The sequence below is a fragment of the Notamacropus eugenii genome, chromosome 1 (genome assembly GCF_028372415.1).
Source record: "Notamacropus eugenii isolate mMacEug1 chromosome 1, mMacEug1.pri_v2, whole genome shotgun sequence".
NCBI classification, from domain to species: domain Eukaryota; kingdom Metazoa; phylum Chordata; class Mammalia; order Diprotodontia; family Macropodidae; genus Notamacropus; species Notamacropus eugenii.
The window spans coordinates 57038654-57055628 of NC_092872.1; the positions used below are offsets into that span (position 1 = coordinate 57038654).

Sequence of the window (16975 nt, forward strand, 5' to 3'; positions counted from 1 at the left end):
CTAGTTTGTCACTTGATCTCCCTACTCTAATTTACCTATCTAAATCCTGTCTACCTCTTCCTATTCAATTTAAAGTCCCTTTACTGATGGAAGCCTTCTAGGGCTACACCACCTTTCACTGATCTGATCCTGTGATCTCCTCAAGTACATGTTCACCATACAATTTAGTGAACTCTTCTATGTCTATTGAGGCTAAGGTCAAGTTTAGTGATACACATACATTACACTGATAGGATTAGTGTAGCTAGTTACTGCTAATGCACATGTAGCGATGCTACATGAATGAGACTACTTGTTGAAATCACAATCTCATAGAATCTTATAATTGGAAGGGACCGGGGTCCCTCTGACCCCAGTCTCCTCCCTCCACAATCTGTCCTCCAAAGAGCTGCCAGTTGATGTACCTAAAGCATAGTTCTATCATGTTACTTCCTTGCTGAAGAAACTGTAGTAGCTCACAGTAACCTCTAGAATAAAATATAAACTCCTATGTTTGCCATTGAAAATCTTCAACAATTTATTTGCAATCTACCTTTCCAGTCTTACTGCACTTTACTTTGCTCCACACACCACATCTTCTCATCAAACTGCCCCACTTAGTGTTTCCAAATGCTGAGGCAGCTAGATGGAGCAGTGAACAGAGTACTAGACCTGGAATCAGAAAGATCTGTTTGAATCCTACTTCAAACACTGGTTAGCTAATGTGATAGTGGAAGAATCACTTAACCATTGTCTGCCTCAGTGCCCTCATGCATGAAATGGAAATAATAAGAGCACCTACCTCACAAGGTTGTTATAAGGGTCAAGTGAGATATTTGTGGCATTTTTACATTACTAGATTATAAGCTCCTGGAGGACAGAGACTTGTCTTTGCCTATTTTTGTATCCTTGGAATTTAGTGCAGTGCCTGCTGGCATGTAATAGGTGCTTGATAAATGTTTACTGACTGGATTGGTTGGGGATGAGGTAAAGACATCATTGCCCTGTTAGTTCACATCTAGTTTAGGGACAAAATGAAGCACACTTAAATTATTGAATAGGTAATTAAAGGAAGTTTACTTAGTCCCAACAGAGCAAGTATATGCAACAGGGATACATTACTTTTAGCTTCTATAGATACTGGTATCCATATGGAAATGAACCTGGAGCACAGGGCAGGACCATCCACTTGGGTAGAACTTTTTATGTCCTCAGGTGACCAGGAAACTGCATGAAGAAAGGCAGGGTCCAACCATATGTTGGAGATAGCTTTGTATCCTTTGAGGGAAAACAAAACAGAAGTGAATCTTTATACTATCAGAGTCATATCACACCCTTTCTCCTGTTTAAATGTTTTTACACAGACTTTTTCCCATGCCTACTATAACGCTTCTTCTCCTCACTTATCACAGTTCCTACTAAGCACTTAAATGATTATTGAGTCAAGACCCACATTTACCAGAACAGGAGTCCCTATGTAACATACACAACAAATGGTCATCCAATCTCTGCTTTCTTCAAGCTGTGACAGGAACACTTTGCATTCTGAGAAGCCCATTCCACTTTGGGTAGCCCTAATTGGTAGGATCCTGATTAGTTAATTCTCTCCTTGTATCTTTCCATTAATCTGTTTTTCTGCAATTTCCTAGTTCTCTCTGAAGGAGGAAAACAGAACCAGATTCTTCCCTCGTCCATATGACCATCCTTCAATTGTTTTTATCTTGAATATTATCATGTATATCTTAAGTCTTCTCAGGGCTAGATATCCTTACCTACTTCCTTCAACCAATCCTCATGTGACACGATCTCAGCACCTTGAACATCCTTTGCACACAGTCCAGCTCATTAATACTTCACAGAATCACATAATATACGAATTAGGTTAGAAGGGACTTCAGTGACCATTTAGTCCACCACAGAATCCTCACTACAACAGCCCTCAAATGGTAATTCAGTCTGTGCTTGAAGGTTTCCACCATCATTGGGGGCAGCTCATTCCACAATTCAATTTGTTCAATTCATATTGTTAGGAACTTATTTTCCCTGATGTCAAGACTAAATCTGTTCCTGTTTTTGTCCTCTGGGGCCAAACAATAAGTCTGCTCCCTCCTCCACAATAACCCTTTTAATCCTGGAAAACAGCTGTCATGTCTTACGTAAATATTTGTTTTTTCATACCAAAAAATCCCATTTCTTAGGACCAATTTTCATCTGACTCAAGGTTCTTCATCTTCCTAGTTGCCCTCTTCTGGACACCCCAATGGTTCAATGTCCACATGGCAGAAAGGATCCAGGGGTCTATACTTGACCCTGTGCTGTTCCACACTTTTATCAATGACCTGGATAAAGGCACAGGTGACCTACTCATCATATTTGCAGATGATACAAATCTGGAAGGAATAGCTAACATATTCAATAATAGAGTTAGAATCCAAAGGCATCTTAACATGCTAGAATATTTGATTGGATCTCATAAGATCAAATTCAATAGAGGCGAATATAAAGTCTCAGGTGTTAAAAAATAACTTCACAAATAGATAGAGGAGGCATGGTGAGAGAGAAGTTGTTCTGAAAAAATCTTGTGTTCTTTGTGGACTGCATGATCAATATGAGTCAGCAGTGTAATATAGCAACCAAAAAAATAATAAAGTGATCTTGGGTTACATTGAGGCCGTATCTTCTAGAAATGGAGAGATAATAGTCTCACCATACTTTGTCAGCATCAGACAAGTAGAGTACTGTGCTCAGTTTTAGGTACCATAGTTTAAAAACAATGATGAGATAGAGAGTGTTCTAAGGAAGGTAACTAAGGTGATGAGGGACCTTGAGCCCATGTCGCATGAGGATCAATACTATAATGTTCATAGGACTTACGGTTTTCTTAGTGTGGAAGAGAGAAATCCTAGTGTGAGATCTCCCTCCACTAATAAAGATCACAACCTATTTATGATTTAGTGGATAATTTTGAGAGCATTACTTGAAATGCACAGAACTTAAATTACTTGCTCGAGGTCACATAATTAAGTGAAAAAGATTTTGGGATTTTGGACATGGGTCTTCTTGATTCCAAGCCCAGCATTCAGTCCTATATCAGAGGTGTCAAACACATGACCCAACACTCTTGAATGGGGCTAGAACCAGATGAAAGTGTAACTGGGAAATATTTAACAAAAATAAAAATATAGTAGAAGATAGTTAATGCTAATATATGGTTTTCTAAGTCAATATGTAGCTGGCAGGGAAAATTATATACCATTTGAGTTTGATGTCACCGCACTACACCATGGTGCACCTATTGTCTTATCAATATACTTCCTCAAACGTGTCACCCAGAAAGGAATGCAATATTCCAGATTTGGGCCAACCAGGGTAGAGTATAATGAGGTTATCACCCTCCTTCTTCTGGATATCATACTGCTCAAAGCAGTCTAAGATCACAATTTTTTAAAGCATTTTTGACCATTCATATTGATTTGCAGCAAGTTTCTCCAATAAAACTCATTTCCATGATATATAAATAACTGATTTGAATTTATGAGAATCAGAGCCATCTTTCAATTGATAAATGGTCAAAGGATATGAACAGTTTTCTTTATTAATATATGAATAATTTATCAAACATTCAAACTTCACTAAAGCATGTAATATGGCAGTTTTACTGGGTTTTAGCTTTATCTAGTTTATGATTATTTGCTGGGACTTACCAACCGGATCTAGTTAGCACTAATCAAAAAACACAACACCAGATAAAACATATTCAACTGTCTTCTTTTAAAAATTTAAAAATTAGTCCATTTGAAAAACCCTTTCCTAACCAGTTTACTGACGAACACAACAAAGTTTAACATAATTGGCTAGTTTTGTACTGCACTTATATCTTTTAGTCCACAAGTGAATTATTAAATGATAAAGAACATTTAACATGCCATTTCTACAGAACTAGGAGAAAAATGTATAATAGAGATTCAATCTCAACAATCTAAGTAAAATAGAAAGCCAAGAGCTCTTGTTTAAATAGCTGAGACACCACCCAGTATTGTTTGAACTCCAGCGTAAGTATTTGATATGTTCCACAGGAGATTATCTTTTTCCAAATTGGATCAAGATGTTTGTCTTGGATGAAGCAGAGGAAAGAGTGAGTTGTGGGTTTAAAGATCAAATCTACAAGATTTTACAGAAATGAAGCATAATTTCTCAGGTTGTATTGTTTTTTCTGCAACACATGACTAGAGGCCATCATTAAAGCTGCTTTGCTATCAAAAAATCTGTATTTTTGAGCACTGAGACAAGATTCAATATTCCCAAAGAAAGAAGCACAAGGCATATTGTTAATCAGCAATTCAATGATAGTGAATACTACATTCAAAACAAGCTCAACCTAGGGATGTCTTCTTCAGTAACAAAATTTATACCTTTCCTCCTCCAACAACCATCTCTGCAAAATCTGTGAATATAATTTTCACAATTGGAAGATATGTCATAGTTTATAACCAAAGACATTTGATGCACATTAATTTCAAGGAGTAGTGATTGAAAGTGGGCTTGGCCCTGATCTGAAATCCCTCATGATAATATCTTGTTCCTTCTGGTTCATGTCACCATGCAAAGCAGAAACTGACATCCTGGCATGCATTTTTATTTTTGATTTTTAGCTTTTCCTCTTGTTTTCAGAAAAACAAGAGCTCATGTAATGGTCAGTGTCTCAGAGAATATCCAGCTTCTATTCCTCTCAAATTCATCGAGGATCATTTGATTTCCCCCTCCCCACAAAGGTCAATTCTTCCTTCTCTACTAAAATATAAACAAGATCTCATGAATTTTTTGGTTAGTTCTAACACATCAGTTGGCATTGTGATGAAAAGTAACACAACTTGAGTACTTATACTTCATTTCTAGAAAATCTCATCGATTTCATCCTTAAACTGGGAACTTGTCATTTCATTGGCTTTATCTAAGATGAATATCTTGATCCATTCTGGAGAAAGATATCTACTGTTTAGCATATAAAAACATTTAGCCTAGTGTTCCAACAATATCTGTAATTTCAGTCTGCAGTTTTTGCATTTCATTTCTAACATTGGTGTCGCTGAATGAGGTGTGACATATTGCTTCCATATAGTCTCCAAGAGTCAAAATTACGTTCTGGATCTTTAATGCAAGGGATGATAGTCTTCTGCTGAAGAGTGGAAAACTTCTCAAAACCACAAGCATAGACACTCCAAAGAAGAGATGTTTTTGTGGTGCACATCATCAGTTATTCACAATTTCATTACAGTTGCTCTTAATGACATCGTCAGGGGCTATTCAAGGACCTATCACCACTCCTTACCTGAAACACTATCCCTAAGTACAGGTCCCCTCCTCAGTGTGCCCTGGATCTAGGAGCTGGAATTGGGTAATGAGTCACAAAACTACCAGTTGGCACCTGTTCGTGCTTCATGCACATATTTTAGTTTCTCTGTGGTAGATCTGAGACTCCTTCCTCAGGTGTACAGACTCTCCCTGCCCTGGAGTTCTCAGTGGTTGTTCTTTGCTGAATACCAGCCCTAGTGTCCGCACATCTCTCTGTCTCCCTGTGCTATTGAGATGAAAAAATGATTCACTGAGATTTTTTTTGCCTTAGATTCCCAATTAGAATTCTGCATTTTCTAGAACTATTTGGAGAAGTTGTAGGAGTAGGAGAAAGCTTAGTATATGTCTTTTTGCTACCCTACTATCTTGGTTGATGGCTCCCCCCACAACTACCCTGCAGAGTTCTTTAAGTAAATCAACATGTTACCTGCAAAAAGTGATAATTTTGTTTCTGCTTTGCCTATGCTTTTTCTCTCAATTTCTTTTTCTTGTCGTATCGCTATAGGTAACATTTCTTGGATTATATTAAATAGTAAGGGGGATAATGGACATCCTTATTTTACCCTTGTTCTTGCTGCAATAGCCTGTAGTTTATTCCCATTACAGATAATACTGGCTCTTGGATTTAGATAGATACTACTTATCAAATTAAAGAAAGATACACTTATTTCTGTGCTTTGTAGGGTTTCTAGCATGAATGCACATTGTATCATATTCAAAGCTCTTTCTCCATCTGTTGACATAATTATGGTTTTTGTTGTTCTTAGTATTAGTATAGCCAATTATGCTTATAGTTTTCCTAATATTGAACTGGCCCTGCATTCTTGGTATAAATCCAGTTTGGTCATGCTATGTAATCTTTGTGGAACTGTGTGTATCTCCTTGACATTATTTTATTTAAAATTATATATCAAAAATTGTTAGGGATACTGCTCTAAAAGTTTTCTTTCTGTTTTGAATCTACCAGTTTTAGGTATCAAGACCATATCTGCATCCATAGAAATAGTTTTGCAGGATCCTGTCCTTTATTATTGTTCCAAAAAGTTTATGCACTGGAATTATTCTTCAAATATGATAGATTTTGCTTATAAATTCATTTGGTCTTGAGTTTGTTTGGTTTATGTTTTGTTTTGGAGTTCATTTACAGCTTGTTCAATTACTTTTTCTAAAATAGGCTTAAGTCTTCTATTACATTATTATATCATATATAATTATAAGGTATTTATTATATATAAATATATATATTTATAGTACCTAATTTATAACATAAGTATGCTATCATATATCATATAGCTTCCTGCTTTGTTAATCTGGGCATGTTATAGTTTTGTAAATATTCATCCATTCCACTTATATTGTCAGTTTTATTGGTATATAATGGGGCAGAATGTTTTCTGTGATTTCTTTATTTCCTTTTTCATTGATTGTGAATTCATCTTATTCTTTGTTGTTACTAGGAATTTAGTTTTTTTTCCTTTTTTTATATCAAGTTAGCAAATGGTTTGCTATTCTATTATATATTTTTAAAAATAGCTTCTAGTTTAATTTATTAATTCAATGCTTTTTTACTTTTAATTTTGTTAGTCTCTGACTCCCAGCATTTCTATTCTGGTGTTTAATTGGAGATGTTTAATTTTTTGGTTTTCTGAGGTTGCTTTTTTTGTGTGTGTGTGTGTGTCCAATTCATTGATCTGCTCTTTCTCTCTTTATTGATGAAAGCATTTAGGGATATAAATTTTCCCTAAGTAATGTTTTAGCTACATCACAAAATCTAATCCTTTTAAATTCATCTTCCATAGGACTAGGAGGCTGATATTCCTAAAGCACAGGTCTGATTATATCACTCGCCTACTTTATTAGTTTCAGTATTATCTTGTTGCCTCTCGGATCAAATAAAAATTCTTCTATTTGGCATATATTACTCTTTAGAATCTTACCCAGATTATCTTCCAAGAATTATTTCATATTACTCCCTCTTACTCACTGTTTCAGCCAAATTGGCTTTCTTTCTGTTCCCAAAATGACGTCTTATCTCCTCACTTCCATGCCTTTGCATCTCTACCCCTCATTTTGCTTCTCTGAATTCCCAGCTCCCTTCAAAGCTCAACCCAGGTGCCACCTCTTATATGAGAATTTTTTAGCTCTAAGTTTATGATCCTATGATTATCCCAATTGTTCATGCTCCTCTCCAAAATTATTTTGTTTTTACTTTATATGCCTCATATTATTTACTTGTATACATGTTATATCCTTTTTAAGATAGGTATTTTTTAAATTTGTCTTATATCCCCAATGCCTGGAACTTTTGAAGACGCTTGAGATTTCATTGTTGAAACTGAACTAAGCTGAAAATCACTTAACCACTCTCAGCCTCAATTTCTTTATATGTAAAATGGGTGTAGGAATAACTAACACCTCAGAGTTGTTATGAGGATCAAACGAGAGAAGGTATGTATGACAAGGTAAGTGAAATAAGATTATTATTATATTCATTCCAGTAATCCAGTTTTCCAAGATCTTTCTGGATCTCATCATCCAACAGATAGCTCCATAGCTTTATATCATCTGTAAATTTGTTAATCTTCTGTTGATTATTTCAACTAATTTTATATATAATCTGTTTGTACATAGTTATTTTCATGTTGTCTCCTTAATTAGATTGTGAGCTCCTTGAGAGCAGGGGTTTTCTTTTGCCTAGCCCATAGTAGGAACTTAATAAATGCTTATTGGTTGAATGATTGGCTAAGTCCACTGATATCTTCATCCAACTCACTGATAAAAACATTGGACAGCACAGAACCAAGAACAGATCACTGAGACATTTCACTTGAGATCCTCTTCCAAATTGATATGGATGTATTAATAAGATTTTTCTTATTCAATCACCAGTCTCAAATCCCTCCTCAAACATTATCTTTTTGAAGTGGAAAAAAGTTTACAAGTCCCCATTGTTCAAATGGCTATGAATTCATCAGAATCCACACCAAATATACTGTGATTCTGGTGCACTGTGACATTAGCCAGATCCCTTAACCTGTTTTCCCATTGTTAAGATGAGTGAAAGGGAATAGAACCTTTAAAGGTCCCTTCCAACTCTTATCTTACATTATTCTAGAAGGAAATACTACTCATTACAGCAAGTATGTTTTACTTGACAGTTTGTCAAGTAATGGGATGAATTATTCATTAGCCTATAGAGCCTCCTTCTTTAAAGAGAGGAAAATGGCAGAGTCACAGTTGGCCTGTATGAGTCCAGGAGAAGAACAGGGGGAGGAGCTCTGGAACTTGAGTGCAATTTAGGGATTACATGATTTAAGGAACCAGAAAAATCTTTTATAAAAATCTGCCTGCAATATGTTCATGCTATTTTGTCTTTATGAAATTCCAGACTTGTGGAAATAAAACTATAGACTCTTTTTGCTGAAAAGTACCTTAGAGATTCTAAAATAACCCCCTTATTTTACAAAGGAAGTCTAGATCAAAGAAAATAACTTCCTGTAGAACTTATTATTAATGGCTGCACTCATATAGAATTTTAAGGTTTGCAAAGTGCTTTACCCTATTTTGTTTCTTGCGATTCTCATAACTCTATAAAGTAGATGCAATATCTCTATTTTACAGATGTGGAAACAGAATCTAAGAGATTGAATGACTTGCTTAGAGCCACAAAGCTAACTAAGACACTCACAGTAAGTTGTTCAAACGCTTGGTGTTCAAACACTAAGCCCAACACTCTATCCACCATGCTATTAACTGCCTCAGGTCATTGGACCAGCATATTTTCCAAAACACCATGAGTCAAAAGTTTGTAGGTTAATTCTAGCCTTTCTCTTGAGGTACAGTCCTATATATCCAATTGTCCTCTGGACACTTCCATCTGAATGTCCTAACAAAATTCAGCGTTTTCCCTTCAAAAACAGCTCATCACGTTTTCTCTATTGAAGTCCAAATTACTATCCCCATCACTCAGGTTTACACTTTGGAGTCCTTGATTCCTCCTCCCTGTCCTTCATTCTCTTCTCATTTGATGATTCATAAGTTCCCATAGGTTCAATTATTATCTCTATGAAGATAACCTCCAAACTCCAGCCCTAGACTCTCTCCTGTGTTCTAGTCCCACATTGTCAATTGTCTATTGGTCTTTCAAACCAGATGTCTCATAGGCATCTCTAACTCAACACATCCAAAACAGAGCTCATTATCTTTTTCCCCAAACCCATTCCTCAACTGAACTTCTCTATGGCTATAGATTATACCACAGCCCTTTCAGTCACCCCAGGTTCATAACCTTATTGTCATTCTCAATTCCACATTCTCATCCCAAATCACCCCAAATAGTCAATCAGTTTCTAAAGCTTTCCATTGCTATCTCCAAAATAACTTTCTTATATATCCATCCCTGTCTCTGTACTCACAGCCACCATCCAAATTCAGACCTTAACATCTCTTACAGAATTATTGCAATAGCCTACTAATTAGACTCTACCTCAAGTCTCTTTGCCATTTTATTTGTATCTTCTGCAACTAGATGGTGCAGTGGATGAAGTGCTGAGCCTCGAGTCAGGAAGATTCATTTTCCTGAGTTCAAATTTGGCCTCAGACTAGTTATGTGATCCTGGGCAAGTCACTTACCCTACTTGAGTCAGTTCATCTGTAAAATGAGCTGGACAAGGAAATGGAAAACCACTCCAGTGTCTCTGCCACGAAAACTCCAAATGGGGTCACAAAGAGTCAGAACTGACTGAAAAATGACTGAACAGGCAATCTAATTGGTCCCTCTGCCATCTGCTCTATTTGTTTCTTGTGCATGCCTATTTATGTACACATAAACCCCCTTTCCCCATTAAAATGTTAGATCATTGAGGGCAGACTTTTCTAATTTTCTTTTTTGTAGTTTCAGTATTTAGCACAATTCCTGACACATGGTAAAGGCTAAAGAAATGTTTGTTGATTTATCAGTGGTCTCCTCCCATGAATTCAGAAGTCCTTATAAAATGGTCACCATTGGTAAAAGACAGGTGTCAATAATTCACACCTTAATTTGCAATTAATTTAAATTGAGAAATAGACATAGCCACAGGACAGTTTGAAGAATTAGGATCTGGGCTTACCACCTTTGTCATCTTATGCCAGTCACTGATTCTCCCTTAGTCTCTCATTTTAAATTGGATAAATGTATATAGGACATATTTTGCAAAGTCATGATGAAATGTGTGTATTTTGTAAACTGATGACGAAATAAGAAAATATATAAAAAGCATTTTCTAATTGTACAGTGATACAAAAATATATACCAATACTCCAAGGGATCTGTGATCTTATCTATATGTTAACTCCCTCCAAGGAAAGACAGAAATCCATGCATAACTACCCATCTGATGAGATACATAGAAATATAAGTAATTATTATTTCTCCTAAGAAATTATTATTAGGCCCATCCTTCTTGAGGAGAAAATGTATTTCTTATAATAGCTAATATGTGGTTTATAAAGCATTGTAAACATATTCTCATTTGATCATCATAGATACTCTATAAAGTAAGCATGGCATACATAATTCTCATCATCTCTTACTTTACTGATGAGAAAACATACTTGAGGTAAAAAATCTAGCAAGTGGCAAATCTGAGACTCAGCTTTTCCTCTCTCTTATTCATTCTGCTGTAGCTTTCTTGCCAGATCTGTGTAATCATGAAGAGGGAGGAGTACCATTGAAGCAAGGGATAGTACTTCAGAAAGGAAGGACTTAGTAGGTACCCATGGGGCTGGCTCTGAGTAGCCAGAAAGTATCAGTACTACCTAAAGTGAACAGAAGGGCAAAGAGCCCCCACTTAGCAAGCTTCTTCAAACTTCAATATTTCACTCAGGTCCACTGAGCCCAGTCTGTCACTTTATGATGGCTTTTGTTGTGATTCACTCACTCTCCAACCACCCCTAGACCTAGTAATGAAAGAAACTCTGGACAGAACAAAATAAGTCTTTATTGGTAAAGTTTTCAGGCTTCAATGCCAAATGGCACTTGGAGGGTAAGTCCCTGAGATGATCAAAATTTCAAGTATCTAGGTTTCAAGTTTCCAGGTTCACTGTCCAGTAAAGTCAGTGTTCTAGGTTGTGGGGGGAAGGGAAGGGGAAGGGAGAGATGGAGGAACATCAGAGTGAAGATGGAGAGAATGATCTCTAAGGAGAATTACAGGCTTTGATGGCCTATCCTCCACCTTCCTTGTGGCTATGTGTATATACACACATACCTATATATCTCAAAGGGTACAAAAATTATTTTAAAATATAAAGCTTTTGTGGGGGGAGATTCTCAGGCCCTTGATCCTCTGGATCCCAAAGCTCTCATTTCTCCTCATGTGTGGAGATCCAATGGCAGGTGAACAACAAACATCTCCTGTAGGTCACAGCTCTGTGGAGAATAAGATAACAGTAACAACACCATACCCAGGAAGGGCTGCGCCTATATAACTTTCTCATAGAGACCGAGGTTCCTGAATTGCTTAAAAAGCCTTATATTCCGTCTTAGAGAGGAAAAATGAATGGGGATTGTGGACGTCATTTAACAACAGGGCCTAAATGGAGAAGGGAATATTAAACCTGTCCTTCGGAGACATAGTTTCTATTTTCTTCTGCTCTCTTCCAGCTCCATGAGCCTGAGCAAGTTACTTTACCGATCTGAGCAACAGTAACCATCTGTAAAATGGGAACAGTACAACTCGCATCACCTACTTCACAGAGGTTCTTTGCAAGAAATTTTTGGTAACAATAGCAAATGATGCTTTCTGGTTTACAAAGTGCATTCCTCACAAAAATTCTGTGGAAATACTATTATCTCCAATTCACAGGAAACAGATTCTGAGAAGAAGAAAGAATTGGTTAAGTTCACACGAGGTGAGTGATAGGATCCAAATCCAGGTCTTCTGACGTCAAGAACCAAAATGCCACCATTGGGCTGCCTAAATGGGAATTTTAACTATTCCTATATTCAGTGCACAATATTAGATGGAGGGGGTGGGAAGGGTACATGAAGGACCCAAATCGTAATTAAGGAACTAGCATTGCATGAAAAAGAACAGATGGTGAGATGAGAAGCAGGAGAGGGGGTGGGGACAGGACTGAGTAGGTGGAGCTCTATTTGGAAGAAGCAGCCAGCTGGAGGGCCAACTTGGAGACAGGAAACACCGGATTTGTGTTTCACCTCCACCGCTTACAAGTTATGTGCTAAACTTCAACCACTCCAGGGTTAGTTATCATCTATACTGTAGAAAAACAGGATCACAGATTTAGAACTGGTAGAGTCTGCTGAGGTCATCTGGTCCAATCCTTTCCTTGTGTAGGTAACCAAACTGGAGCCTAGGGAATCTAAATAATTTGCAAGTAGTAAGTGAAGGAGATGGTATTTAAATTCTTGAGTCCAACCCAAGCTTTATACTGTAGTCATTGGGAGAAACCAGCCTAAGGTAGTTTCAAGAAAAGCACTTTGAATGGCTTTAAGTCCTAAGGGTGGGAGCACCAGGCCAACCCTGAAAAGCACTGAGACAAAAACTTATTCCGATTCACAGGAAGGAAGAGGGTCCTGGCCTGAGATTCAGGTCAGATTATTCCTACATACCTGTCTTGGAGAGCCGGGTCTCTTTCTGGGCTTGATTGTGTCGGTTTTGCTGAGTGGAGATACTGCAGGTTGGAAGCCGACCCGAACAATCAGATGCTGTTGCCACAGGTGTGCCCAGATGCAATGCCATGTCCATTTGCTTCTGGACCAGATGCAGCTGTTTCTGCATTTGCTCCAGTTCCAGCTTGAGACCCTTGGAATGGGGAGGTGGGGCAGAACTGTAGCCTCCATTCTTGATGCTTCCCAGGCCCAGGTGCAACAACTCAATCAGGTTGAGCAGGAGGCAGAGACCACTGACTGCATACATGATCAGCAGGAAGATGGTCTTCTCTGTGGGACGAGACACAAAGCAGTCCACCGTGTGAGGGCAAGGGCTGCGCTGGCAGATATAGGAGGGAGGCACTTCCAGGCCATAGAGCAGGTATTGGCCGAATAGAAAGGCCACCTCTAAGGCAGATCGAACCAGCAACTGCCCAACATAGGCCCCCAGGAGCCCGTCCCTACGGATCCTCCTGCGACCATCGTGGGCTCCATCCTCAGGGGACTTCTTGGGTTTCTCTTTGATCATGGGTTCCTTCTCTTCCTCTTCTTGCTTCTGGGTCATCTGGCGCCGGGACAAATGGTGCACGGCATAGCCCAGATAGAACACGGTGGGGGCAGTGACCAGGATGATCTGGAACACCCAGAAGCGTACATGGGAGAGGGGCGCGAAGGCGTCGTAGCAAACATTTTGGCAGCCTGGCTGCCGGGTGTTACACACGAATCCGCTCAGTTCGTCACGGTAAATGGCCTCCCCGCCCACCGCCAGCAGCACCAGGCGGAACACAACCAGCACGGACAGCCAGAGTTTCCCCACCAGGGTGGAATGCTGGGTCACAGCCTCCAGCAACCTCGTCAGGAAGGCCCAGCTCATCTTCGATCTTCCCGATTACTCTGCGTGACCTGAGGACCAAGAGGCGAGTGAAGGAGCCCGCCTTCACCGCACCCCACCCCAAGCCCGCTCCATCGGGCTGCTCCTTTGGGATGGGGGAGATCCCCTGGGGCCCCGACCCTCCCAAGTCGTTCCCCACATCCCAGGCCATTCTCTCACCTGCAATCTCTTCTCCAGTTGCCCAGGGTAGTCAGAAGCCGGGTTAGCAGAAGGACCAGCCGGGAAGCTGCAGGATTCGCAGGGCATTTGAGAGGGGCCGAGTGGCGGGAAGAGATCCCCTTTCTGGCTGAGCTTTCCTTTCACCACCCTCCCCCAACCCTGAGGCGGGCGCTGGGCGTGGGGGGCTAGGAGTTGGGAACAATACTGAGGCTGGGGAGTCCTGAGAAGGGGGCGTGGTGGAAGCGGAGTGGAAGGCACCAGGCCAGGGGAAGCAGGGAAAGGAGCGGAGCCCCGGAGCCCGGGCACTCTGCCGGCCCCAGGGTCCCCGGCCCGGGCGCCACTTCTGGAGCCAGGAAGCTGCCTCAAGTTTCTAATTGGCCCCGGGGACAAAAGAAGCGCAGGAAAAAGATGGACGTGGGGGCAGGGCCAGGAAAGAGTGTTCATCCCGCTGGGCAAGTTTACACCCCCGACCCCTCGGGGCCGGCCGCTCGGTCTCGCCAGCACAGCCTCGGGGACCCCTCATGTCCTCCCGCTTCTCTCTGGGGCATGCACACCTCTTACGAGAATTTGGTCCCGGCCTCGGCACTCCAGAGGGGGGGTTGCGGCCGCGGGCGGGTAAATTCCATCTTCAAATCCTTGGTCCCTCCCCTGGGGCGGGTTCCAAAAGGCGCCCGCCCCTCCAGGGTGGGAGGCCAGATTAGGTCCCGGTTCGCGGAGGTCTGTTTTGAGTCCCTGGTCGAGATTCTGCACAACTTTTGGATTCCATACTCAGAAATCAAGTACTCCGAGCCTACAGCCGAGGATGTGTCCCCACCCCGGATGCTGGATGTGTCGAATCCCACCCCAGATAATTCCAGTTGTTGGAGCCAGGAGCGTAGGGATTGTGGAAAGAGCTGGCTTTGAGTCCTATTTCAACCAAGCTTGTCCAAGGCATTTCATATTCCTAGTCACAGTTCCCTCCTTTGACATAAAGGAGGATTGTACCTTTAAGGTTCCTTCCAGCTCTAAAATTTCTAAGGATGTGGAGAGAAAAATGAAGTTAGTACCTTGGCCCTTGGTGCTAATTTCCCCCTTCCCCCACTCACAGCCTCAAGGGATTCTAAGCAGATAATGATTTCTAACATTTATCTGGCACTTCAACGTTTCCGCAGTGTTTTAGATAGTGTATATCATTTGAGTTTCTCAATAGCCTTACAGAGTAGGTCCTCACAGTTATTATCCCCATTTTGTAGATGAGAAAACTGAGGTTCAGAGAGGTTGTTTGCTCTTGATCATAGATAGCTCTTGGTGGGCTTTGAATGCGCATTTTCCCGACTCTTAAGTAAAGCACTCCATGCGCTACATCATATTGTCTGTTAGAAACACCTTCAATGCCCTCACTTTTCTTATAGAATAAAATAAATTCCCCTAGTCTGACATTTTACAATTTCCACAATCTGCCCTCAACCTAACTTTCTATACTTTATTGTATATTATTCCCCTTTACACAGTCTCTATTTCTTTACACAGTCAATATATGTAAACTGGAGTACTTGAGGTTTCCCTTGATATCCTACTCTTTCCCACCCTATAAGATGCCCCTTTATACTTTTGTGTGTTTACATTTTTTTTAAAATTTCATTTCCAAATTTTCTCTCTCTCTCCTTTCTCCACCCATTACAAAGGCAAGAATGCAATACGCAATAAACACATGCAACTATGCAAAACACATAGCCACATTAGCCATATTTGGGAGATGGGGGGAGCAAGAAAAATAAATTGAAAGAAATATTCTTCAGTCTGCACTCAGAGTCCATCAGTTATCTCTCTGGAGGTAAATAGCAATGTTTTTTTAAACAATCACAAGTCCTTTTGAATGGTTGTGAATCATCCTACTGTTCAGCTACTAGATCTTTCACAATTGACCATTGTTACAATATTGGTAGTACTGTGCACAATATTTTCTTAATTTTGCTTTTTTATTCATCAGGTCATATAAATCTTTCCAGGTTTTTCTGAAACCATCTCCTTCCTCCTTTCTTACAGTACAACATCATATACTACAATTTGTTCAGTCATTCCCCAACTGATGGGCATCCCCTCAGATTTCAAATATTTGCCACCACAAAAAGAGCTGCTATAAATAGTTTTGTACATATGGATGCTTTCCCTTATTCCTTGATTTCTTTTTTTAAATGCTAAAACAGTCAATACTTTTATTTTTATATACCATGATACAAATATAAACCCCACTCTTCCTTTTTTAAATTGTTTCTTCTTTAACGGGAAGTGGGAAATCTTCTTACATGTTTGGAAACTACCCCTGGGGCAGTTTGCAAAAAGAAAAACTGCAAGCTAGCAACATTTCTGGCAAAATGCTCTAACTCCCTAAAAACAATCCTGAAGCTTCACTTTACACCCATAAAATTGAGAAAGATGACAAAAGATGAAAATGGTCAAAGCTGGAAGGACTGTGGAAATACAGGCACACTAATGCACTTTTGGTGGAGCTGTGAATTTGTTCAACAGTTCTGGAAAATGATTTGGAATTATGCTAAAAAGTCACTAAAATACACCTATCTTTGATTCAGTGATACCACTGCTGGCATATAACCCAAGAAGGGCAAAGATAGAGGGAAAGATCCCATATATACAAAAATATTTATAACAGCACTTTTTTTAGTAGCAAAGAAGTGCAAGCAAACAATATTCATCAATTGAGAAACATCAGAGGAACAACATATGGGACATGAAAGCAATGGACAGTCACTGTGCTATAAGAAATGAATATGAAGAAGTCAGAGAAATGTGGAAAAAGCCTGTATGTAGTTAATGGAAGAGGCAAAGTAAGCAGAAACAAGAAAACAATTTACACAACAACCACAACAACGCAGATAGCCTTCAAAACTCTGATCAACACATTATGCAACTGTGACTTCAGAGGACTGGTGAAATATGCTTCC

General features: G+C 39.6%; 1 protein-coding gene and 1 pseudogene across 5 annotated transcripts; both read right to left on the bottom strand.

The window, feature by feature from the left end:
• Positions 1-996: 996 nt before the first annotated feature.
• Positions 997-14678, bottom strand: LOC140520740 (gap junction gamma-1 protein-like). Of its 5 annotated transcripts, none has more exons than XM_072634925.1 (4): positions 14588-14678; positions 14034-14100; positions 12944-13885; positions 997-1257 (listed from the first exon to the last, which is right to left on the bottom strand). In XM_072634925.1, the coding sequence occupies exons 3-4, from the start codon at positions 13854-13856 to the stop codon at positions 1025-1027; spliced, it is 1146 nt and encodes a 381-aa protein (XP_072491026.1). In that variant the 5' UTR covers positions 13857-13885; positions 14034-14100; positions 14588-14678; the 3' UTR covers positions 997-1024. The 5 variants fall into 5 exon arrangements, with proteins under 5 accessions (XP_072491026.1, XP_072491016.1, XP_072491046.1 ...); XM_072634945.1 differs by lacking the exon at positions 997-1257 and adding an exon at positions 11293-11740 and having other exon boundaries at positions 14588-14677; XM_072634915.1 differs by lacking the exon at positions 14588-14678 and having other exon boundaries at positions 14034-14557.
• Positions 4059-7387, bottom strand: LOC140528967 (eukaryotic initiation factor 4A-II pseudogene; annotated as a pseudogene).
• Positions 14679-16975: the final 2297 nt, after the last annotated feature.

Coding starts and splice junctions, on each gene's coding strand:
- LOC140520740 (XM_072634925.1), bottom strand. CDS start 13,856: ATGAGCTGGGCCTTCCTGACGAGGTTGCTGGAGGCTGTGACCCAGCAT. Junction 1,258..12,943: donor GACCCGGCTCTCCAAGACAG/GTATGTAGGAAT, acceptor TTTCCCTCAAAG/GATACAAAGCTATCTCCAAC.